The sequence below is a fragment of the Talpa europaea genome (genome assembly GCF_964194135.1).
Source record: "Talpa europaea genome assembly, chromosome: 3".
NCBI lineage: Eukaryota > Metazoa > Chordata > Mammalia > Eulipotyphla > Talpidae > Talpa > Talpa europaea.
This window is the reverse complement of record NC_140069.1, coordinates 14,033,988-14,060,008: the sequence shown is the minus strand read 5'-3', so window position 1 is coordinate 14,060,008 and position 26,021 is coordinate 14,033,988. Positions and strand designations below refer to the sequence as shown.

The 26,021-nt window shown below is 41.1% G+C and overlaps 1 protein-coding gene across 2 annotated transcripts in view; it reads left to right on the top strand.

Moving 5' to 3' along the window:
- Positions 1-25,585, top strand: part of COL14A1 (collagen type XIV alpha 1 chain) — a gene marked incomplete at both ends in the record, with an annotated part of 147,086 nt that extends 121,501 nt beyond the window's left edge. For both annotated transcript variants that reach the window (XM_084229787.1, XM_084229786.1), the window contains 6 exons: positions 580-615; positions 1,884-1,950; positions 5,434-5,622; positions 22,162-22,239; positions 23,757-23,912; positions 25,506-25,585. In XM_084229787.1, coding sequence (XP_084085913.1) covers positions 580-615; positions 1,884-1,950; positions 5,434-5,622; positions 22,162-22,239; positions 23,757-23,912; positions 25,506-25,585 — 606 coding nt within the window. The remainder of the gene's footprint in view (positions 1-579; positions 616-1,883; positions 1,951-5,433; positions 5,623-22,161; positions 22,240-23,756; positions 23,913-25,505) is intronic.
- Positions 25,586-26,021: the final 436 nt, after the last annotated feature.

Here is a 26,021-nt window from a genome sequence, read left to right as displayed (position 1 = left end):
ATAAACTGAGAATTTATCTGAATATTCACTCCCATAATAGGGAGAGTCAAGAAGAAAAAATCACATGCTGTTGTCCTAAAGGGAAAGCAGAATGAGGCTGTGGGGTTTCATAAATTCATCTCCTCTTGAACTCTTGGGTTGGAAAATCCCTTCCTTCCTTTGGGAGATAGTTTTTGAAAAATTGAAACTATTTAACTATTCAACAAAGACTTGTGAAATAAATTATGAAGTACCGATGGAGTATAATTCAGAGTGGCATTAAGTGGGGATGGATGTGGATGATCTATTCAGTGAAACTATCTGGAACAGACAATATGGCACATGCTCCCAATTTTGCACTAAAACATGTGTCTATGCATGCAAAGGTAGGAGGAGTAAACTGTTGCCAGAACAACTATGGTTGGTGGGATGATGGGTTGTTGTTTGTTTATTCCAGTGCTTGGGTATTTGGGTATTGATTTTTGCTCAGAATTACTAGAGTTATGAAACACACTTGAATAACAGAAGAAAAGACACACTATCCTTATGCTCACTGGAGTACAGTATTACGTGTAACTTGACAATGTGACATTTTCACAGGGTATTCCAGGACCAAAGGGAGAGAGAGGAGAACGAGTAAGTATCACTGCTCTGCTGCCCAGCCCCAGCTGATGGCACGCTGTCACTGTGAAGCCTGAGAAAAGAGGTCTGTGGACTATGATAATGACACATCCCTCTAATACATTCCTTCATTCCTCAATTCATTTGACTGAGCACTTTTTTCACATGGGAAACACCTGTTCCCTGAAGCCAGGAGACCTAGTTTCTGGTTGAGAAACTGCTACCATCCAATTAGATGTCCTCAGGTCCATTTATTTTCTTTTCTTTTTTTTTTTTTAAAGATTTATTTATTTATTTATTTATTTATACAAGCACTGGGTACAGTCAGAAGTGCAGGAGGGCGAGAGAATTCACCAGAGACAGAGCAGGGAGCAGAACAGGCAGAATGATGAAATACACTGCTGAGGGAAGCAGCGGGCGGCAGGAGAGGTCTGTGTGCCATGTGGGACCCTTGCCCGGCGGCCGGGGATCGAACCAGCACTGCAGAGGCTGTGCGCAGCTTCGCAACCCAGTGCTCAACCACTGCGCCACCAGGGAGGCCCACAGGTCCATTTCTTAAAGGATAAAATGGGGAGATTCAAACTCATCTAACTCAGAGTAGATTTGATAAAGAAACTATGTTATGAAAAGACTTCTTGAAAGCAAAGGGTCTTTACCAGTGCCAGGGATAGAATGGGACTGATGGCCCAGCACTGGCACCCAGGTAGACGATGACAGGCATGGAGTCAAAGAGTGGGATAAAATCAGCCTTTTGGGGGGGCCTTCTCTACCCCTTGAGATTTCATGCATCTGCAAACATATCTGTGCTGTCAGCTCCCATAGAAACAGCGGTGGCTTCAGGCTCATCCAGTTACCTCCGTGAAAACCTGAGCGATGAGTTTGACTGTGTTCATCTATAAAATGGGTTTACCATCTTTCCTCTGAATTGTTATTAGCATTTAATAAGCCCCTGCTTGAGAAAGTGCTGCATTTTATTAGCTCTAGAGAGCTGTAAAAGCTGCATGAAATATGTATATATTTTTTCAAAACTGTTAAATTTTTTTGTATCTGGCACCAGAAAGACTTACTAGGGTCTTTTAATTTCATAAAGGCTCTCAGGAACTTGGCACCGCAAATGTTTTAGAGCTTCCTCCTCCATGGGTGCCATGGTGGTCAAGTCTGCCTGTTGCTGGGAGTCAAAGCACACAGGTGGGAGGGACAGGTGACGTCAGATCCATGCCTCGGAAGTCCCACCACGTGGCTGGGCTTGTGGCTGAGTCAGGGCTGTGTTCTCTCCCCTTCAGGGTGACCTGCAGTCTCAAGCCATGGTGAGGGCAGTGGCACGTCAGGTGTGCGAGCAGCTCATCCAGAGTAAGTGCATCAGTCACAGATGTTGCTTTCTGCTCCCCACTTATATTTTATATATATTTTACATCATTCTTCCCTTTTGTACAATGTATGCTTTCTCCTCTCTGGTGTAGTCTCCATAGAATTCCCACCACCCATTCACCCGTGCACCGTCACCATAGTCCCTTGTGCTCTTTCTTCCCCTGTTTTGATCCCTCCCCCTACCCCTCCCCTGTGGGATGTCTGATTATAGTTGCCTGTTGATTTTGTTTTTTAATTTATTATAATTATTTTTTTTCCTGATCCATTATTTGGTTCCCCTACATTCCTCCTATAAGTGAAACCATCCAATATTTTTCTTTTATTTCTTTATTTTCATTGAGCATAATCCCCCCCTGCTCCCACATTGAGATTTATTTAGGATGAAGAAGGTGTTAAGGTGTCAAGATAGTCACTCAGGTCATGTTTATTAGGATGGAGTCTTGACAGAAGAGTTAGGTTGAACTGGTTGGGTTTACGAGGAAAGTTGCATCTTTATTTGACCTTAGATCTTCCTGAAACTGAACAGAGAAGATTCCACACTATCACACTACTAACCCTCTGGTCACCAGATTATTGAAACAAAGTATACATCCATTCAAGAGGAAGATGGCAAATAAAATATACCCTTGGCAAATAAAATGGTAGAATATTTAAAGTGTGCAGTGTGATGATTTGATGTGTGCATAGGATGGGAAAGGATTCTCCCATCAAGTTAATTAACAGTTTGTTGGTTCCTGTTCCTTGTCCAAATAGGAACCTATCTTTCCTGGCAGTGTAACAACCAAAGAAAATGCCTCTGAAGCTTTGTCTTGTGCAGGGCTGCAAGCTGTACAGATGGCCGTGGCAAACATAGCTCAGAGACTATAACAGACTACCCTGGAGTTCTACACCCATGCAACAGACACTTCTGTGTCTTTTGTCTACATTCACTTTTTGGCTGCTCAAGATCAGATCTTTTATACCTTATATTTTCCTGTCTCGAGTACTAGCAGTTGAAAGTTACCAGGCTAAGGCATTAGAAGCCAGGTTCAATAGATGATTCATGCTGTTGCTTTATATTTTCTAGTTTTAAATCAATACCTCCTTCTCATCCATTTCTTTTGCTGAGTCTATAGTCTTTCCCTTTATTCTTTAATATGTGAGCCAAACACATATACACACGCCACACTGAGAAGGTTTCAAATGATTTTTGTTGAACTACATGGGCTTCATGATAAAAATTACACTAGAACATACTTTGTATGATATCTACCCCATTTCTTCATTTTCTACTTGAATGTTCCCACAGCCTAATATTTCAATTACTGATTCCTGCTCTCTCCCTTACATTCCTCCCATTATGCACATCCACCATCTTCCTCCTGAATGGGTGTATACTTTGTTTCAATAATCTGGTGACCAGAGGGTTAGTAGTGTGATAGTGTGGAATCTTCTCTGTTCAGTTTCAGGAAGATCTAAGGTCAAATAAAGATGCAACTTTCCTCGTAAACCCAACCAGTTCAACCTAACTCTTCTGTCAAGACTCCATCCTAATAAACATGACCTGAGTGACTATCTTAACACCTTAACACCCTCTTCATCCAGAGAAGTTTGGGAATCTCTTAAGTATCCAAACAGGCCCTAGTGGCTGTGTCCAAAGTAATTCCATCTGTAGTGGAGAAACCTGGCTCTCACCTTAGGGAAGACATGAATAAAGGTTTGCATAGGCTTGAGAATTATTAGACAAAAATCTAAGGGTAAGCTGAGTGTAAAGCTACTATAGAAATACTCCCTATATTTCAACTCTATTTAATCATATATTATGTTGCCCAAACTAAATATATATAGAAAGAGAGAATTTACTAGTTAAATAAAACTATTCAGGATTAATACCAAATTAATATCTTTAAAAACATCATAAATTATAAAGGGAAGTTGAACAGAAGTCACTTTTGTAGTAGAAACACATTCAAAGCTAACCTATCTTGGATTTTTTTGTGGGTTTCTCATTCCAAGTATACAAGGTGTTTAAATGAATAGGTATTTGTTTCAGGAAACATGAGGGTTAACTCTTAATATGACTCACTGATGACAGTATGTGAAAGACTTCACAGTATTTGCTATAGAATAAAAATCTTACATAAAAATGGGATTATTTAAAAATATGCCTTAAAAACAGAGTTTCCCCCTCAGGAGTTCTCAGGAATTCTTGTGAGTGACTTTTAGGGAATGGACCCCTGCAGAGGATTACACGAGAAAGCTCAAACAGGCCTGAAGCTTGGGAGGCCCTGCCCATCTGTCAACACAGCTGCCATTGTATTTGGCTTCCCCAACAGGGCCCAACCTGCCTGGCACTGCACTTCTGCTCCCTCCACCATCTTCCCCAACTCACCCCAGGCTTCTCCAGGCTCCTTACTCTGAGGCTCCTTCTCAGAACTTGCCATATAGGTTAGCATATAATCCCTTAGAAAGTCACTTATCTGTTTTTTTAGTGCAGAGGTAATACAAGAATGATGCCAGGAAGGGTTGCAGGGGAAACTATGTGATGCCAAAGTGTTTACAGCAAGAGAAGTGATGAGGGACAGCTCCAGTCAAAGGAGGAAGCTAAAAAAGCAGATGCAGAAATATCTGCCCCACCCAAGCAATCCTGGACACACCTTCTGAGGGCCCCTGAGTCACCAGGGAGCCCATCCACCTTCCCACCATGGGCCTAAGAATGCACTGAAGATATTGTAGAAAGAATTCCTCTAAAAATGGTTACTATTCTGTATTGAGGCGGAACCCGTGAAAAGGGATGTCCTCTAGAAAATTCACTTCTATAGGAAAATCGCTTCTGATGGTGCTGGAAAAAGAGACTTTGTGGTATCCAGTACTTTATCAATCTGTATTTCTAATGATTAAAATACATTCATCCAGGCCTAGCCAAGTTAAGGGATTTTGTGAGAGAGGACCAGATTTTTTTTTTTTTTAGTAATAAAGTAATAAAGTGGGAGTTTCTGAGGCTCAAGCCCAAGTAAAGTTTCCTGCAAAAAGACTTGGCAAAGAGGGGAGTTGAAACAGAGCACTTGTCTGGGGATTTGTAAGGAAAAGGGTGGAGCAGGCTTTGTGGGTTGGAAAAAAGTCAACTTGGGGAGAAATCGTTGGAGAAAAAGGGCAGCTGGGTAAGGGTTTAGAAGTTAGATAAATGTTGGGGGGTGAAGACAAAATTTATGGCTTTTGCTCTTGATGTTTACTGAGATGCTGTCGTGAGCTGTGGAATTCCAAATACATGAGATGCAGCATGAATAAAGTCCAGCTGTTAATACATCCAAAGTAAAATGTAAAAATTTTTAAGTTGTAGCTCAACTGATTTCAAGGCAGGGGGGTGCTTTTTTCCTTGGTGGTTGTCTAATAGAGTTGCTTGCAATTGTGGCAAGTGATATTTCCAGTTCTTCCTTTCTTTGGGTGACACTTCATTAATTTTTTTTTTTTTGGTCCATATCTCAGGTCACATGGCCAGGTACACAGCCATTCTCAACCAGATTCCCAGCCACTCTACATCAGTCCGGACCATCCAAGGACCTCCTGGGGAGCCTGGGAGACCAGGCTCACCTGGAACCCCTGGTGAACAAGGACCTCAAGGTATCCCAGGCTTCCCAGGAAATGCAGGCCAGCCAGGGACCCCAGGAGAACGAGGTAAGCTGGGCCACTCCTCTCATCGGGATGCCTCTGAGATGAGCTCACAATGGTGCTTTATACAGGCATGAAGTCCAGGACAATGGCCCTAAGTTAATTCTACCCCATCTCTTCTTCAAATTCTGTTTATTTATCTCCAAGATGGAGACAATTACAAAGACACCTAAGATACCTACAAAGTCTTTATCAAGAGTCACATTCTGTTCATGTGAAAAAGGAGGATGAGAACCTCTAACTCACCTCTAACAGACTTTTAAACTAATGAAAGAAAGATGTCTCCTCTAAATGTATAAATTAAGAAAATATACTCCTTCCAGGTAGAAGAATTAGAAAATGATATTCCCCTCTGGGCAGATGGTATATAGCAAGCAAAGAGCTTTCTTTCTAGATCTGGTCCTTTTTTTTTTTTTTTTTTTGTGCAGTGCCCATTCTGTGCAACAGTCTGTGGCAGCCCTGATGTGAATTATGAGTTGTATTAACATATTATTCACATATGACTTTATAGATCATGCTAGCTGTAAACTGCAAATTAAAACACAGTTTGTGTCCCTTCCCTCTATAATATGAGGCAGTGTTTTATTTAAAAGTTTTCAGTGTTTTCAATGTGTTGTCTTTCCTACTAGTTTTTTTTTTTTTTTAAATAGAGATCCTATTTAGTCTTCTGCTCTTTATAGGTCTTAGCAGCATTGTGTAATACAGTAAGACTCTTTGATTGAATTTCACTCAGTTCTATAATTGACCATGATCTCCCACTCCAGAGTAGATCAAAGAGATGTGAAACATTGTGGATATTAACCACAAGGAATGTGATGGGAAAAGAGACAACTGATGAAAACATTTCCTAAGACACAATATAGAATGCAGAGCTGGGAAAAACTTAACTATTTTCTATCTTCTCTGTGAGCCATGTTACTCTTGTGAGATGGGTAGGATATATTCCTTTCATAAACTTTGTGAGTAAGATGAATATTACAAAGATCATATTTCAAGTTTATTCTTTCCAAAACAAAATTTTATTAAAATAACATTGTTTTAGAACAGTATATAGGCTTCAGGTGTACATCATTACATATCAACATCTGTTTAGAATACATTATATTCACTAACAGTCCAATTCTATCCTTCACTCTGCCCCTTTTACCTGACTTAACCCACTGCCCTCTTACCTTTCTGGTAAGTATTAATGTGATGTTATAGTCTAAAAGTTTGTTTTTATTGTATTTGATTCATTCGTTTTTTGTGTTTATGTACTGCACATGAATGAAATTATATGGTGTTTGCCTTTCACAAGCTTTCTTAATCCATGCCAACAAGCCAGGTACATTTCTGCCTCTGCACCATTGTGTGCATTGTTCTTCCCCATCTGGAAGTGTCCTTGCTTTTCTCTGTCTTAATCCTAGGCTCGGTTTAGCTCCTGTCTCCTGCATGAAGCTTTTGTTGATGAGCTCAGACCACAACTGTATCCACCCCCTGAACACCGGATACACTGACTATCTCTCCCACCCATTTTAGCACCCATAGGCTCAGTGACCAGCTAGAGTAGGTCACTGGTGAGAGCAAGGACCAGGTGGTTTGCTTTGCACAATGCTTTACACCTCACAGGTACTCACTAGACAGTTGTTGCTTCCATGTGACCCAGTGGTAGTGTTCCTTGCTGAAGTACTAAGTCAGCAGATACCAGAAGAGCATGACCCCTTTGCAGTACACCAAAGACCATCAGCAGGACACCCTGTAATGATGTGGTGATGGATGTGCTATGACTCTGGGAGCACAGAGCCAGCGCCTGAGTCATTCTCAGCAACTCACAAGTTGTGTTTGTTCTTTTTGGAAGTCCTGTCCTTGTTCTTGCCAGAGTGAGTCTTTTCTGCTCTGCAAGTCCTCTTGAATGATTAGATCAGAGGAAAATCACCCAGAAGTCCTCAAACAATGACCCAGACAAACTTTGGAAATAGGAATTACCATGATAAAATTTTCTTACATACCTACATATATATGTATGTGTATATTTATATGCCCTACATTGTATAGTAGACACACAAAACCCTGTATTCCACAAATACATGGAGGATGACAGTAAGAAAGTGTCCACTGAGCATAAGGGATTGAAGATGATGGTGGTTGATTGCCAGTGGAGGGGAGAGGTCTGCGTGGAGCAGTCTTTTAGCGATTTTTTTTAAAATAGATCATAATCTATAGAGTCTTTAAATTCAAAGACTTAAAGGAATTTTGCAACTCACATGATTCACATTTTCCATTAAAGTGAAAACTCCAGCTTACACTCGTCTGATTAGTGGCACCCAGAATTGAAGAGGGTCCATTTTCACATTTCATTTCTGATCTGCAGCCCAATTTCTCACCTGCTTTTTCTGGCCACTGATGCCAGTGTTCAATGATGTCAAAGCAAAGCTCTTCCTCCACAGGCCATTATTTTATTGCCTCTCCCCATGAAACCCATTTAAGTGTCTTCTGTCCCTACCCCAAACTGTGACAATTATACCCACTTTCTGATTTTTATCTGACGCCAGTCACAGTCTTGTGTGATTCTAACTACATCCTCATTTCTCATTCTGATACCAGCATGTAGTTTCCAAATCACTAATCAGTTTATTTCCTTATTCTATTTATTGAAATAGTCACTACCCATACTGATGTATGGGATCACATATTAACCAAATCAATAGTAAGTTTGCTGGCCTATAGTTCACCAAACTCAATTTTTTTATTTACATGAAAAGACGTAGGACATTCTCTTGATTCTGGTCTTTATGTACCTCCTTAATTTTCCATGCATTTCCAAAAAAAAAAAAAATACTGAATCAGAGCAACCATCCAACTAAAGATTTTCTTGTGTAACTTGTATAATCTTGACAGCTGGAATTCATATCTAGTTTATTTTGTACAATAAATCAGCAAATATTTATTAAGTGCAGGGTTTATGTAATGCTTTTGGCTTGGAAGTATTTGAGATAATACTGTTATTTATGGCTTTCACTTATTAGGACCCCAATATATCTGCCAATTATTGTGCTCCATCCTATATACATACATACTATCTCATGTGGGTAAAACAGAAGATATGGTTCGGATAAGGAAGGAATAGGAAACATTCATGTATGTAAATGTTGGTAGATGGTAAAGGCTGAGTGAGTTGTGTAGAAAGCAAATATTGTCAGGACCTAGAGGAAAACATCCTTGTGGCCTTTGGTATGAAAGCGTGCTTGCATTTATTAAGTAGCAATTAATTGTCAGTTGTTTAGCACTTAATCAGTGCTCATAAAAGTCATGTAAGTTCCACATTAGCTCCATTTTTAGGTGGAGAAACGGATTGCTAGATTGTCAATTGTGCAAGGTCTTGCTTTTGAACAATAGGGGCAGAATTTGAATCCAGACCTATGTGATTCCAGAATATCTGTGCTTGTGCCATTCTGCCCTCTTGCCACCTTTGAATCCATTGCTTAGTATGTGGTTTTAGTCATCATTCATACAAGTTGGGAGCCTGGCTTTGCCATTTTCCTGTTATGATATCCTGGCTGCTTAATCTTACAATTTCATCTTTCTAGATCTTCATTCATTCATCCAGCCAGCACTTACTGAGCATCTTCTACATGTCAGGCATGGTGCTGGAAGATAACAACATCCAATTTCCACTCAACTTTTTTCAGGCACTGACATGGGATAAGACATTGCTAACATTAAGCAGTGGGAAGGGGTGGTCTGCATTGTAAGGGTTCTCAGGAGAAGGGGCTAATAGGAAAAAGACTTGCCTGCTGCCCCATCTCTTTCACTCATCTCCTGAGAAGAAAGTTCTAGAAAAACAAAGAGAATTTTCTCCTTTCTTAAGTGCAATTTGAATGCCTTTTGCAACAAGACCTTTCTATAAAGGTTTGATAAGTTGTGTTTTCCTAAGGTACAGTAGTGACCTTAGACATTGGCAATAAATGCTCTTTCTCTTTTGCTCTTAAAATCATTGTTTTGTAGGGTGTTTTTTTTTTTTTCCAGTTACAAAGTGATTCTTATTTTGATGGTTGCTGAGATAAACTATGTATTAGGCATCTTTTATTATGTAATGAATTAGCCTAAATTTTTTTTAAAGATTTATTTATTTATTTATACAAGAACTGGGGTATAGGCCAGATGCACGGGAGGGTGAGAGGATTCACCAGAGAGAGAGAGAGTGGGGAACAGAACAGGCAGACTGACGAAATGCACTGCTGAGGGGAGCAGTGGACGCGACAGGAGAGATCTGCCATGCCATGTGGGACCCTCACTAGCTGGTCGGGATCAAACTGGCGCTGCAGAGGCTGCGGACAGCTTCACAGCGCTGCCTTCAACTGCCTGTGCCACCAAGGGAGGTCTGTAGCCTAAAATTTAGTAGTCTAAAACATATATGATCTTGGTTTGTGTGGGTCAGGAAGTCAGGAGAGCTCTAGCTGGGTGCTTCTAGCTTAAGGTCATTCATGAGGTTGTGGTCAAGATGTCAGCCAGGGCTAGGATCACCTAAAGTCTTGACTGGAGTAGCCAATCTGCTTCCAAGATGGCACCCTCAGAGCTGTTAGCAGGATTCTCAGGCCCTCCCTGACTGCTCCACTCACGTTTAGCATGAAGTGGGCCTTTCTACAGAGGGGACTGAATGTTATTTCAACATCCCTGCTCTTTCCTCAGAGTCGGTGATCTAGAGACAGAACAGGGAGGAGTTCACAGTGCCTGTTTTAACTAGTTTCAGAAGTTACAAGCTTTTATTTCTAACCTATTCTATTTATTAGAAAGGAGTCACTAAACCCAACCCAAACTCAAGTAGAGAGAAACAAGGCTGTATAGTTTGTGGGGGTTTTTTACTGTAGTAGTTTTATTGAGGTAATTTTGGTTTACATCACTATGTGATTTAGGGGTATAGGTTCTTATCTCTACAGAGTAGGCTGTACATTTTGAAAGGATTATCACAGAGTTTGTGAGTATATATTTAATCACATTCCTCCAAATTAAACTAATGCCCTTTGACCTTGACAGGATAATGTTTTCATCTGTGGGAAGAATTTCCAAACAGTCTGACTTCTAAGGCATTGAAAAACAAGGGACACTTGTGAACACTTGGCTCATCCTTCACCCTGTGTCTGCCTGTTTTTGCCATTTAATTGGGTGTTTTCCTCTCCCACCTCTTTTAAATTATTCAAAAGCCAGATGTAGTTTTTTGGAGGGAAATACAAGAAATATATGTAAGTACCTTGAAAGAGTTGCACCTTTAGGAAAAATTTCTCTTTTTTAGAAGGCTAACATTTCTTACATTCCTATTTCTGAAATTCATTGTAGTCAGGATAAAATCATTTCCCAAAAAAAAAAAAACAAAGGATCCTTTTTTAAAGGTTGACAAATTTAAATTACTATTAAATTGTATCCCCATCTTTGTATCCCCATTACAGTAACAAAAAGCTATTGCTGGTATTATAACTTCATGAAAGCTAACATAATCATTTCTTTAGCTTAAAACATTTGAAATCCTTGATTGGAAGGTCGCTGTAGTAGATCTTGTGGATCCTTCGAATTGGATTTCAGTCCCTCTCTGGGACTATGGCTGTTGCTCTAGAATCATGGTTCAAGGTTAGTGTCACCCTGGTAAGATATCCTTGAGAGGTCCTAGTTAATACTTGCCAATCAGCTTTATGTCAAGTGTGTATCCTGCTCTCTTAACCAAACTGAACTGCTCAGTGTTCTCAATATTAGTCAGCTTTTGTTGCATAAGAAAAATCTCAGTAGCACACAACAAAAAAAATATTACTTCTCACACATGTCTGTGGAAGATTGGGAGAAATCTGCTCTGGTGGGGCCCTGGCTGGCATGGCAGTGGTTCTCTAGAGTGTGTGTTGTCCTTCCTGGTCATGGCAGGAACCAACCACGCAGTCATATCCGAAGCTCTGATCCTGCCATTTTGCCACTGATATCACTTTGGTTACCATGGCCCCATCCAAGAGGTAAGAAATAAATAAGGGTAGCAAGAGAAAGGAATTATAATTATATATAGAGTAGTGAAGAATTCAGATCACTAATTCAGTTTACCACTTTCTACTTGTTTTAAACATGGAAGGACTGTGTTTATTTATTTTTAATTGTGGTAACATTGATTTGATTCAGGGTTACACCTCTTCAGATGTATGTTACCCCATCACAACCACACACCAAAGCACCCATAATCCTCACCCTAGTCCACTGGGCCCCTTCCTTGCCCTTCTCTTCACCTTCCCCGTCCCCTTTTCTTAATATATGCCTTTTCCTTTCCCACCACACTCAGTGCTCATGCCTGTTTGAGCATGGCTCTTATAATCATTTGTGGGACTTTGCATTCTCTTCCCATTCCCCTAGAACCCTCCTTGTTTCTGGCTCATTTACTGTTAAACTTGGAAACTCATCTCCGGCATTGATCACTCCTGCCTCACATGCTCTTTGGCCAGTGTGTCTTTGCTACCCTGCTTTATTCCAAAGAAGCTCTTGAATGAGAGCTAGGCTGAGCAAGGTAGACCATTATATTGTAAATGTTGATATCCTCCTTTTTTTTCCTGCTGGACCATGAGTTCTAGGAATGGGCCTTTTACCTCTGCAGCCCCCACAAGGCTGAATAAATAGTAGGAAAATAGCCAGATGATGATCCCTACCTTGTTAGTGTATGAAACATGCCATTTAACACCCAGGTAGGATACATTTCTGAATTGTCATTTAATCATTTCACATATATTAATCTGATCTCAACAATGAGGCACCCATGCTTCCCAAAGGCCAAATTTAATATGTATTTTCCATTTATTCCTCATAATACCTGAAATACAAGAGTTGTTTCATGAATCAGAAGTGATTTATGGTGTTGAATACCACTTGGCTAGCTTTGGGGCTGCCATTTCTCATTCGCACTAGAGCCTTGATAAAAGCAGAAGTTCATGTGGCTATAGAACAGCAATCCCAGAACATCTTCAAACAGCCAATTTCTGCCAAGTTAACAATGTCAGCATTTCCTTCAACTTATAATTATATAATTTAACCAGAATAGCAGGGCTAGGTTTTTAAATAACTGTTTTAGTTATGCTGGGTAGGAAATGCATATAAAATAGCAAATGTGTTGAACATCTCAATGTCCAAATTTTTATCTATGTCCCATTGTTTTTTAGTCATTGAATATGATAACACAAAAGTTGTTCATATTAATTATAATAAACCATTTTCATTTCTTTAAAGTAATAAATATGAGAAATATACCCAAAGGCATTTGTGGAGCTGAAAACATACATAGCAAATATAGATTAAGTAATTCTTTCCAAAAATTGGTAACCTTGATGTAATGTTAACAGTAAATTACAATGTAAGTATAGAAAAAAAATTGACTTTTCTGAACATTGCTAGTTTATAAAAACATGAGGAGGATCCTAGATATAAGATGTATTTATCTTAGTAATGGATCCTTCATGGTTATTTTGAAGGACTCTTGGTCATTACACATTTTGTTTTAAACTCTGCATACCCTGGCTTTATCCCAATGTCCTGATATAACTCTCTCCTTTTCCAAGAGTGGAGAGCTTCGTATCATTTTTTAGTTCTATAAGGAATGAAGACCAGACCAAGCTCTAATTTCAGTATCATAGACTGGTTGAATATTCACACTGAATCTAAAATGTTCACTTTTAAAAGTCACAGAAATTGGCTCATTATCTTCTGCTAATACTGAATTATTTACAATTTTCTTAACAGTCAGTGCTAGAAATAATTTCATGGTATTTAAGGATGAACAATCAAAATTTTGGTGCTAAACATGCTAGGCTGGCACTTGGACTGGCATTCTTATTATGTAACTGTAAGGTCATAGTGTCAGAGACAAAACTAGGTCAGTAAGAAGCCAAAATTCCTGGTTCCCAATTGAATATTTTCCTTTGCACCTGCAATTGGGAACATCAACCTACACACAACAATAGAGGGTCTATGTCCATTAATGAGCTTAATACATAACCATCTTCTTTCTCTCACCTCCCTTTTCAACACAAATTCTCCCTCCTCTACCTCTCTGTGCACTACCTTCATTTTCCTCACTGGTCAAATCTAAGCATGTCCAATTTTGATGTCTGTGATCAAAAGATGAAAGATCTCCTACCTCCATTGCCTCCTACCTCCAGTTTTCTATAACTGATAGAAAACCTGAAGCAGTGTATATCCATTGTGTTGATCTTGATCTGAGTAGTGGGTTCCTTTGACCTCGGGGTAGACCTACTTAGTGATTCAACTTGTTTTCCTGTAAGACTTGCCTAGTGTTCATTAGTGGAACTGATCTTTACAGGCTTCCAGTCAGCCTTGACTAATTGTATTGCTTTGCAGCACCCAGCAAGGGGCATAATCAGGGTTTGTAGGGCATGAAACATGAACATTTTGGATTCCTCTTTACATAATGTTATAACGCAATGTTACTTCAATTAAATAAACAAAAATTAAATAGGGAAAATGTATGAATTTACAAACAAAAACTAGATAGAGGGCCTCCTTGGCGCAGGGGTTAAGCATAGCGCTATGAAGCTATCCACTGCCTCTGCAGCACGAGTTCGATCCCTGGCTGACCAAGGGATCATGGTGCAGCAGACCTCTCCTGTCTCGCCTGCTGCTCCCCTCAGCAGTATTTCTGTCAATCTACCTGCTCTGATCCCCACTCTGTCTCTGGTGAATCCTCTCACCTCCCACACCTCTGGCCTGTACCCCAGTTCTTGTATGCATAAATAGAAATAAATTTTTCTAAAAAAAAATCTAGTTAGAGAGTATTGAAAGAGTTATGTGCAGGGGAGGAGCCATATCCAAGTCCTTACTCTGGTGCACTTGACCTAGCTTAGCCTCGTGTTCTACTGTTCTACAACCTACAATTGCCAAAGTCATAAAAAAAAACCCAGGCATGTTCTGTTCTCTCTCACCTGCTAACCTTTACTCATGAGCTTCCACCTGCCCCTTCTTTACAAGACTAGTGTCTGCTCTTCAAGGTTAAATTCAAGACTCAGCTATATTGGAAAGCGTTCTCTCACTCCCTACATATGTCTCAATTCTGTGTTCTTGTATTTTGTTGAAGCACTTCTCACACTGCATCTGGCTGCTTGTTTTCCCTATACTTGGTGATCCATTACAGGTAGGAAAGGTGGTTTTGACTCTGAATTTTCAGTCCCTGATATTGGAGCTGGGCTAGGTATTTTGCTTTCAGTGTGTCCATCTCCCTCTTTGAGCTGTGTGTCACCTTTTCCTTGCTTCCTGGGCAGATTCAGCCAATGGAGAGATTGAGAAGTTTGGGAGGGCTTGAAGAAGAGAGGTCAGGATATTATTTCCCTCACCCAGACCCCTGCCTCCTCTGGGACTCCAATTGTGGCTGCAATCCCCTAGTGTCTCTTGCATCTACTGAATAAGCCCCCTCTGATTCTGTCAGATCCTGTCAGAAGATTCCAGACTCTGGGTTCTAGTCAGTACAGTGACCCTGCATTCCCAGGGCATACGAGTGACCTCCCGCTGTTGCTACTTTATGGGCCTCCTCATCTTTATTTGGTTTCTCAGCCTTTTTTTTTTTTTTTTGAAGATTTTTTTTTTTTCATAGAAGAACTGGGTTGTAGGTCAGAAGTGGAGGGATGAGAAGATTCACCAGAGAAATTTGGGAGCAAAACAGGCAGATCTACTGAAATATACTGCTGAGGGGAGCAGCAAGCAAGACAGGAGAGGTCTGCTGTGCCATGTGGGTCAGTTCCCTGGCCAGAGATTGAACTCAGGCCATCACAATGTAAATCTGAGATAACCCCAAGGCCAGGGAGGCCCCCTGGCTGCTCACCTCTTTTATCATCCATGTAACCAAATGCTAAATTAAATTCCCTGTGCCTGAAAAGTTCTCAAGTAGTTGGTCTTTCCCTGGCTGAATCCAAAATAATGGAGGCATAGTTGAGGGCCAGTTATCTCATGAAAAATTTTAGGGAGAGCCTTAGCAATGGCTTGCAAAGTTTGTTTACATTTAAAAAGACGTATTTTCTAATCTTGGCTACCTTCCAATGTAAGCCCCTTTGAACCCCACATGTTGATACTAATCCTACAGACCAAATAGCAGAGCCTGGAAAAATAGATAAAATATAATTGAATTGAGTCCACATAATCTGCCATCTTGTAGCTAGGTACTTAGTCCAGTACCTTGCACCTAGTAGGTATTCCAATATATATTTAATTAAAAACAGGTTATACTTGCAATTCATTGCCAGCATTTCCCAGGCAACAGACAATATAATAAACACAGTCGAAGTCTTGTCTCACAGTTTCTGTGACTTTTTGGTACAATTACAATAAAAGCATTACCCAAACCTTGCATATCTTCCTGGGCATAAATCCTGGGATTTGCTCAGAATGTCTGGGATCAAGAGGGAGTGACCATGGTCATGAGACTCCAACTTGGAGCTTGCTGTGTGTGGCGGAGGGGAGGGTGGCAAGGGGGAGGGGGAGCAGAGAAATGAGTAAAGTCATCTCCCTGCTCAGAAGCCAGCAGGCCAAAGAAAATAGGAAACAGACAACCAAAGACCAGATTCTGGATGTGTTGTCTTTGTGAGTAGGATAAATCCTCTTAATAGCAGCCCCATGCCTTGCTCATGGCAGAGGACAAGTGTGCAAACCCAGGGAAGTGAGCTGAGGAGATGTGATAACCTTAGGGCGGGTTTCTTGAGTATGAACCCAGAGAAAATGTGCAGGCTGATTATTGGTTTGGCAGGCAGTTCAGAAAGCCATGGCTACTGCAAACAACACAACAAATGCAGCCTATAGGTTCAGCTGGGGGAAGAAAGGCAGGAAGGGAAGTGGTTAAGCACTTAAGCTTTAAGTTGAAAACCTTGGCTCTGTTACTTACTAGTGAAAGACAAGTGGCTTAACTTCTTCATATTACCTCCTTCTCTTAGAATTAATAGTCGTGTCCACCCTCTCAGTCCTTTTAAAGATTACATGAGTGCTAGATGTAAAACATCTAGCATTTTGAATGTAGTGAGGGGATTAAAAGGCATAACTGATACACCAACTAGTCATATTTTTGATGCATTGAACTTTGCAATCAAACTTTATATTTCATTCCTTCACTTGTTGGACAGATATTTGTTGATTACCTGATAGGCACTGGGAATAAAATACCAACAGGTCTCAACTTTAGGATGCTAGTAAAAGAAAGTATTGAGGGTCAGTATTAGGTAAGGAAGGTTAGGCATGGGAGAATCAGGTAGCCCTGGAATGGTTTCTAATGTGATCCTTAGGGAATGAACTAGACAAAGACACCGCTAGGTTGGGGTTGTTGATAGCTGGGCGGGCAGGGAGGAAACTATGCATGTATAGGGGCAGAGGGCCTATGGAAAATCTCCATGCTTCCCATTCAGTATTGTGGTGAGCCTATTACTGCTCTAAAAATTGATCAGAAAACCTAAATAAGGGACCAGGAAAAAAACTAATTATAATAAAATAAAAATCAATAAACAACTATAAACCAGAGACCCACTACAGGAGTGGGGAGAAGGGAGTAGGATTAAAACAAGGGGGGTGGGAATTGTATGGGGACTAAAACCAAGATGAAAATGCATACATTGTGCAAAAATGAAAAATGATGTAAAAATATATTTAAAAAATAAAACTAAAAATTAAAAAAAAACAGATTTAGGGTCTGGAAAAAATTGATCATTAAGAAAATTTTTTTCAAAGAAAGTTTGAAGGAATGGATGAATAATAAAGACTTTTCTCTAATTATCCTATAAATCTTTGGTAGTTCCAAAGAAGATTAAGGCTGTTTTAATCTTAGCTAAATCATATTTGTGTTAAACTAAATCTTTTTTTATATCAACTGTGCTCATTTTTAGAAAAATGACATTAACTTGAATATTAAAATAGTTGTATTCATCTTTGAGAGGTACTGGTAGCTGATATTTCCCCATAAGGAACTTGTTAGAAAAAGTATTGTTCACATAAATCAAGTGAGTAAAAGTGAAAGAGATGTTCCAACCTAAGGAATTTTGTTGTTGATCCATCAAAGGTCACACTTGCTTTAATAACTGGATATTGACATAACTGTTCATTTGGTTAGTCTTCCGTATTCACTGGGGCAGCTACTCCCTGTAAGACTCTGCTGGGATCTGACACTCCAGTGATAAATAAGTCATGATTCTCAAAGTCAGCAGACCCCAAGTTCCAGCCTAGAGGAACATGAGAACAAGCAATGCAATGGGATAAATGTGAAAGGAGACACAGATAATATGGAAGGAAAGCATTCATTCATCCAGTGCCCTGTTCACTCAATAAACACTTGCTAATTACATACTATGTGGAACATACCATAGAAAGTGTTAGGATGCAGCCATGATTAAGATAGATAATCCTTTCCTGCTTGAATTCATTATTTTGGTTATAGAAAACTTCAAGTTGGGGTTTGAGGAATGAGGCGAATTGATGGAAAAAATAACTGAGAAGTGTTTCAGGAGGCGGGAATATGTCATACACTCAGGAATCCCAGTGACTTTGTAGAAAGGTTATGGGCATTAAGCTCTAGAGACCCCATATGAGCACCAACTGGCTCCATCCTGGGTTCTCACAATACTCTTTTTTTTTTTTTTAATAGAGGCATTTTTTTTTTATTTATTTGTTTGTTTGTTTGTTTTATACAAGCACTGGGTACAGTCAGAAGTGCGGGAGGGTGAGAGAATTCACCACAGCCAGAGCGGGGAGCAGAGCAGGCAGAAGGACTGAGGTACACTGCTGAGGGGAGCAGCGGGCGGCAGGAGAGGTCTGCGTGCCATGTGGGACCCTCCTCCGGTGGCCGGGGAGCAGCCGGGGATCGAACCCGCGCCGCAGAGGCTGCGGGCAGCTTCGCAACCCAGCGCTCAACCGCTGCGCCACCGGGGAGGCCCTCTCACAATACTCTTTTAAAATTTATTTATTTGTTTTTGTGTAGAAGAACTGCAGTGTAGGCCAGAGGTGCAGGGAGGGTGAGAGGATTCACCAGACACAGAGTGGTGAGCAGAACAGGAAGATTTACTGAAATACACTGCTAGGGGAGCAGTCAGTGAGACAAGAGAGTTCTGCTTCTCCCTGGCTGGGGATCGAACTGAGGCCATAGTGGTGATAGTGCTGAGACTTAACCCCTAGGCCACCAGGGAGGCCCCTTGAGTCCTTACAAAAGAGCTGTATGAGAGAAGCCCTTGCCAGGGGTGATGACTGCATGTTGTCCATAAAGAATAGCCCTAGGCCTCCCCTGGTGGTGCAGGCTGTTGAGCGCAGCTCTTTGAAGCTGTCTGCAGCCTCTGCAGCACTGGTTCAATCCCTGCGTACCAGCAAGGGTCCCCCATGACACGGCAGACCTCTCTTGTCATACCCGCTGTTCTCCTCAGCAGTGTATTTCATCAGCCTGCCTGTTCTGTTCCCTGCTCTGTCTCTGGTGAATCCTCTCACCCTCCCACACATCTGGCTTGTACCCTGGTTCTTGTATAAATAAATAAATCTTAAAAAAAAAAGAATAGCCCTATGCCCAGCTTCACTCCCCTTGGTCAACTCATGGACAATTACAGACTGAATTTCTAGGACTTCACTGTGTAGTCAACTCTTTATAGTTGGCTGCCTTCCTTTTCAGCAAGGCCTACAAGACATTTCAAGATTATATCCACATCTATTTTTAGAGATTTGAAGTCTCTAAGCTTAGCCTTTCATTTCACTCCTCATCTTAGGTACTTACATTTTGATTTTTTAACATGCTATTTTCATCCCAAAATAAAAGAGCTTCTAACCAAGTGCAGTTGTCATGGCCGTGAATATTGCCGAGTCTGGGAATGATAAACAAACACATGGCCAAAAATTAATATATTGTACTGGGATCATAATTCCAAGTATAATAAAATCTAAAATTTCCTAAGATGTACTGTATTCTTACAATTTTTCTCTTTTTTACTTGAGGAATTTTGAGAAGCTGAAATATTTTTGTGAGGCTCTTCCTCTCTTATGCTGACTTGCATTTCAAGTAATATCATAGTTTATTTCTTTTTCTCTGTATAGTTAAAAGATTCAAATAACCAGAGTTTCTGCTCCCCAATCTTTCCCTCCTTTTGCTTTCTTTATGCATAAAAGAGGGAGAAGTGGGGGGGATACTCATAGGGGGTCATTTCCGAGAATACTTTCTTAGCTCTTGTGCCCAGATTCCTGTTCAGCCTCATCTCCTGGGTCTTCTGCTGGTGGGTAATCCTGAGAAGCTACATTGTTCTGTTGAGTCTTGGGCACCACCAGGTCATGGGAGACATCTGAGTCAACCTCAGAAGTTAATCAGGAGCAGCCTGGTGTTCGTCATCGGCAAATTTTATTGTGTTCTAACTCTTTAAAAATCAGTGGTTCCCTATGGGTAAGTGACTTCAATTCTAACAAAAGAAGTGGCTGTTTCTACTAAATTCCCACATGTACATGAGATAGTCTTTCACACCTACCTTCAATTGAAAACACTGCCTCCAATTATTGTCCAATTCTCTGAAGCTGTGGCTAATAGGGTAATACCCAGTAGAGGTACCCAGGGTGATTCTCTGTGCGAACAACTTGATTAGCTTTAGCCATTGAACATGAAATGCTGACTCGTCTGAGTAAAGTGTATGCTTCTTCAATCCAGATGAGACTGAGAAAGCACTCAAAGTTGCTGGGTGGTCCATGCCCTGCCCACTCCCGCTGTGCTGGTCTTGTGTGAGCTCAGAAAATACCACCTAGGCGATGTGCAATAGGTGCGCATGTCAGGGAAGCACATCAGTGGTGGCCTGGACAACCTCAACAGGGAGGAGGGCTTTTATAAGAGCCCACCTTGACTCCAGGAGGTGGCCACAAGGTGCACAGCAGACACCAAAGCTTCAAGTCGAGGGACCATCCCTACATGTGCAGGTGAAAAACAGTTAGGTGCTCATTGGTCCTTCCTTTGTCAATGATTCCCAGAGCAACTATGACGCGGCCTCTTTTCTCTTTGGAAATTATAAAATAATAGAAACAATTATTTTCAAGGGCTGGAGTCTTACTTGTTCAGTCTTCTAATTTGCCTCCAGTGAATATGTATTATAAAAATTGTAAATTGCTTGCATGCCTGTGGCTTATCAAATTGGTTATTCTAATTTATGTTCCCTTCAAGGCTTTGCCAACTCACATATCATTTCTCTGGAAGTGCAATTACACAAAGATGCAGTTCCGCATTCTGCTACTGCAAAGCATTGTTTCACATGACAGACAGACGCCAGAGACCTTCTGGGATGTAACCCCCAGTCTGAGCCAACCCCCTCAGTCTGGTGGCGCCTCCAAACTGCATGCTCTCACCTGTCCAGCGATCTTGTGATAGAAGCTTCTGGTGGTGTCAGAGGATATGTCCCTTTAGTTTTTGCCCATGAAAATGTATAGTTTGTTAACAGCATGCTAAATTATTTGGAATAAGAAGCCTGCTCGGTGGAAAAGAAATATGAATAGGTTTAGAATTTTATGGGGCTGAATCAGCCAAATCAAACACAGCCTTTCCTGAAGCTTCCAAGTTTTTAATGGAAACTCATGCTCTTCAGAACTCGGCTGCCTAATTATAATTCATGCCTTTTGCAGATACATTACAGGGTGGATCAAAAGGAAAATGTTAGACATACTCACTTGTGATTTCTATTGTGCTACTTGTGGAGTGCCAGCTGCATACGTCCAAGGGCCTGGTGCGTGCAAAGACACAGGCCAACCCTGGCAGGCTGGACCCCTTCAGGGGGGAGGAGAGAGAGAGACTTGCAGAGCTGCAAATCCAGACTACGTGCTCAGAAATAGCACTCACCTTCTAGATGTGACTGTGCGAGTCAGCAGGGTCAGGCTTTAATTTAAACGTCCCATGATGCTTAACTGTTTTCTCAGAAGTAGACATTTAGGTTATCTCCCTAATTATCTTCTGTGAATTAGACATGGGAGATCCATTTTAAATCACAAGAGGCAAAAGAGTTACATTGCAGTGGAGAAACCTGGATAGGCACCAGCTTCACCAACTAGTCCAAGTGAGCACTGCTGGTTACGGAACACCCAACAGCTTATGCCTCCTGACACGATACCTCCGGACACCACCACTTGGGGGGTGTTCATGCCAAAACCAGGGATTGGGAGTCGTAAGCAAATAGCAAAGAGATGCAACAAAATAGCTGTTGTTACTCTTAGAAATACCAATGCCCTGAAGGATAAGGACCTGGGGACTATTTCAGATTAAAGGAGACTAGAAAGGCATTACAACTAAATTCAGTGTAAAGTCATGGATTTTCTTCTGGCACAAAGGATATTACTGGACAGTGTCCATAAAGGCTAGAGGTAGGAGAAGATAGCCAGGCAGATAGAATGGATGTCTTCATTCACCCATTCACTTGGGGTAATGTAGCAGCCATAACCCCAAGCCAAATCAATTCACATCTTTGTCTTAATCACAGAGGTCCTTGTGAAATCCAGAAAAATAGAACTGCCCAGATTTTATTTTAAAAAGGACTTTTTGTTTTCTTTCTTTAAAAAAAAAAAAAACAGGCTTAACTGGTGCAAAGGGAGAAAAAGGAAATCCTGGCGTTGGAACCCAAGGGCCAAGGGGACCCCCTGGACCAGCAGGTAAGTCTCCCTACCTCACCGGAGGGTGGCATCCTAAATCTGTACAGTCACTTGACATCACTCTTGCATCCTAGTGAAAATGACTGTGTTTCTAACTCATCTTATTGGGAAGTCAGTTTGTTAGTGCTGAACCTCCCTCCAAATACACAAGTGCCCCGAGTTACAGCATATTCTGGGTTCTCAGTGGTTGAATGAGTTAGGCTAGGCTAAGCCAGGCTGCAGTAACAAATCAATTCCAAATGCTTACTGGATTGACCCCATCCAGGTTTATTTCACACTTACATATAGTTTGATATGGATAAGGTGTCTTCCCCACATTTCGAAACAAAAGACCTCCAGGAAAAAGACAAAGCAGACACATTAGCACTCAACTCTCTAAATGCTGAATGACGTATGTCAGCTACACTCAAGCTTCAATGGCTGGTCACACAGCCCCAGCTCACCTCCAAGGGGTGCTGGGAATCTCGAAGAACACATAAGTTTGGTGTAAGTTTTGTGTTTTATATATATTACTGTCTGCTTTCAAATGATCTCCAGATGATCATATGCAATATTAGCATCATAAATTGGCAATACTATTATATGTTTCTAATGTCAGTCTTGGTCACATTGAATCAAAAGCTTTATAGATTTTTCTTTCCAACCTAGTAATCATTTTGGTAAAATATCCATTCTAAAAAACATTATTTATGCAATAATTTCCCTTTGAGTGTAAATAAATACTCCTATTAGAGATTACATGAGGAACTGTTCTACTAGCAACATGCCTTATACAGAATGGATGTTTGGTGAATGTTATTAAATGGAACCGGCTGTATCTGACAGCCACAGCATTTTCCAAATATTAGGTGATACTTGTTTCTAATTTTGTTACTGTTTTCATTGAATTTAATTTCTAGTTGAAATAACCGTTTTAAACATTGTTGAAGTCCAGGCCTAAAGACGAACCAAAAATCTCAGCCTGACATATTTCTTAAATCCACACAAGTTTTAATCCATCTCCCCTTTTATACTGTCTCTGTTCTTAAGTACCATAAATTAGCCTAAAGAAATTCTGGATTAGTATATTGGGTCCAACTTCCAACTTTTCATTTTATTCCTCCAAGTTTATTTCTTTCAGATCCAGAATATTTTATTTCAATTAAAATAGTCTGGAGCCTATGATGAGGTTGAAATTGAGTGTAGTTGTGTGTGTGTGTGTGTGTGTGTGTGTAAGGAACTGCACTGGAAAACAAAAGCTCCCTAGAGAAAACAATATTAAGAATTTTTATTCACTTGGAGTAAAAGGCGAGAGGTTCATGAGCTGACTGAAAGCATGATCCAGGAGATCATGTGATTTCAGTATGATTCTCTGTCCAGTTAGGAATAAGAACTCAGTCAGTAGAAGGAGCCAGATCACCCTAGATGTTCAGTTTTGCAAGGTTGTTCTTGTAAGAGTTTGTCTACTTCTTGGTGGACTCAAAACTAACCCTGTGCTAGTAAAAGACCAACTGTCTTCTTTTGTGGGTGCTTCCTAGGACCTTCAGGGGAGAGTCGGCCAGGAAGCCCTGGGCCCCCTGGCTCTCCTGGACCAAGAGGCCCACCAGGTCACCTGGGTGTACCTGGACCACAAGGTCCTTCTGGACAGCCTGGATACTGCGACCCCTCTTCGTGTTCTGGCTATGGGGTGGGAGGTAAGTACCAGCCTCTCATGGGCTATTTTACTGTGGTTAGTGCCACATTGGTGAGGGGGTACTAGTAAAAATAGATCACTTCTAGGAGGAGGGAGAGCTGGAATCCCAAATGATCCAGAGGCATCATCTATAGTGTGCAAATGACCATAGAGGCTGCCTTTTAAAAACCAGAAGAGGAAATTCAAAATAATCACACCTCTAATAAGTCTTCCTTGCTCCCAAATGGCCAGTCACACTGACCTGGCCTCTGACCTTGTATTTGGTCACTGGAGGCCATTCTCTTTGGCCCCTCATGCTACACTAACTGCTGTGATGTGGCCATGATATCCTGCAAGATTTTACTCTTGTTTCTGGGAAACCTCAAACTTAGAACTCTCCCCCTGATAAGGAGAACCCTTCTAGTCCCTCTAGATTCCTTCAGGTCACATTGTGCCCATTTTCTGTGACCACGGATCATTTTAAGAAGAAACCAATGTGCTCAGGCTGTCCCTGCCTCATGACTAACTACTGGACTGAGATTCTGAAAACATTATGCTTCCTAAAACATCTGCAGTCTGCATGCTAATGGGCTGTGCAATGAGACATTTTCTTGGAAGCATCAAGAGGGGAGGGTCAGAGTCTGCTTTGGGTCAATGAACATATTAGTCAATGAAATTAGATTTTCTGCTTTAAGAGAAAGTTAACCTATTTGCTAGAGGAACTGGTCAAAGATTTGCTGATGTGTTTTTCTGTGTTCATCTCTTCCCTCCCTCCTCTCCCAAATCTCCTTATCCCTTTTAAGATCTGATCCCTTACAATGATTACCAGCACTGAAGTGGCTTCCTCCACTCTGATTACTTGGGCCTGGGACATTGGCTCTGGATCCACAACTGCCCTGTTGACCACCGCCCAGCCCCGCCCCTAACAATGGGCACTCCGCTTCCCCGCCTCACCTGCTTCCCACCTGCCCACTGCCACTCTAGTCCTCCCTGCTCCAAACATGTACAGGGATAATACTGGAACGTTACCCAAGCACTTGTGTCAACTATCATTAGAAACCAACTGTCCGTATCAGCATGGTTATAGATACATGACTGTGTGCCTGCCAAGAATTTATCCAAAACTCCCCTGTCTGAAGGCTCAATAATAAAGTTACTTAATATGCCTCCTTCACTAACCGGTCCCCACAGAAGGTAGATGGGCATCTCTTTCCCGGGCCACCCGCCTCTCCCTGTCTCACCCCCTTCCTACTGCCTGTCCCTGGTGATGGACTTCTAACATGAGGTCAACTTTTTAAATTTATTTTTCCTTCATAATTCTGCTGAGTTTTCAGGGGTTTTTGTAAATAAAACATATAATATTTAATCAGCTGGCTGTGATTCTAATTTTCTAACATTTCTTTAATGTAGCTGTCCTTTTCTTCTTAACTAACCATCTGGAACCTCAGGGGAAGGTCTAAGCAGCCCACAAGGGCTACTGGCTTTCTGCCTTGGCCAGGATATCTCTGCAGTTTAACCACCAAGTCTGTGTCTCTGTGGATCCTCATGAGGGAAGAATATCTGTTGATGGGTTCCTGGGTCCTATCAAGTCCCTATACCCACTCTTCCTCTCTAGTTCCCCATCCTGATCAGCCGGAATTCACTCCTGTCCAAGACGAGCTGGAGGCCATGACACTGTGGGGCCCCGAGATCTGATGGCCTCAGGAGAAACTGGAAGACCAGCTGCAAGACTCTTAAGGAATCACTTTCAAGAAGAATGTCATTATTTGGTTTGTATGTGATCTTTAGCGAGCTCATTTCATCAGTCTAAACCTCCTCCTTGGATATTGCTAATATTATCGTAATTATTCACCAAAAATTATATTTAAAAAATCCCCTTAATCTCTGACACCACAGGATTGATTTCTCTTTATTGCTTTAATGACCTGCCAGATGATTTGTTTTTTCAGAGATAAGAGCTCAAAGAAACATTGGCAAACAATTTGAACTCTGCAATCTTTTATGTGTTACATGAGCTCAAGTCCCAACAACAGATATGATTACATGTGAGGGAAATGACATCCTAGCAGAACAGGAATTCAGACAGATTTACATATAATGCCACTTATCCCTAATGCCTTAGCTGAAAGGA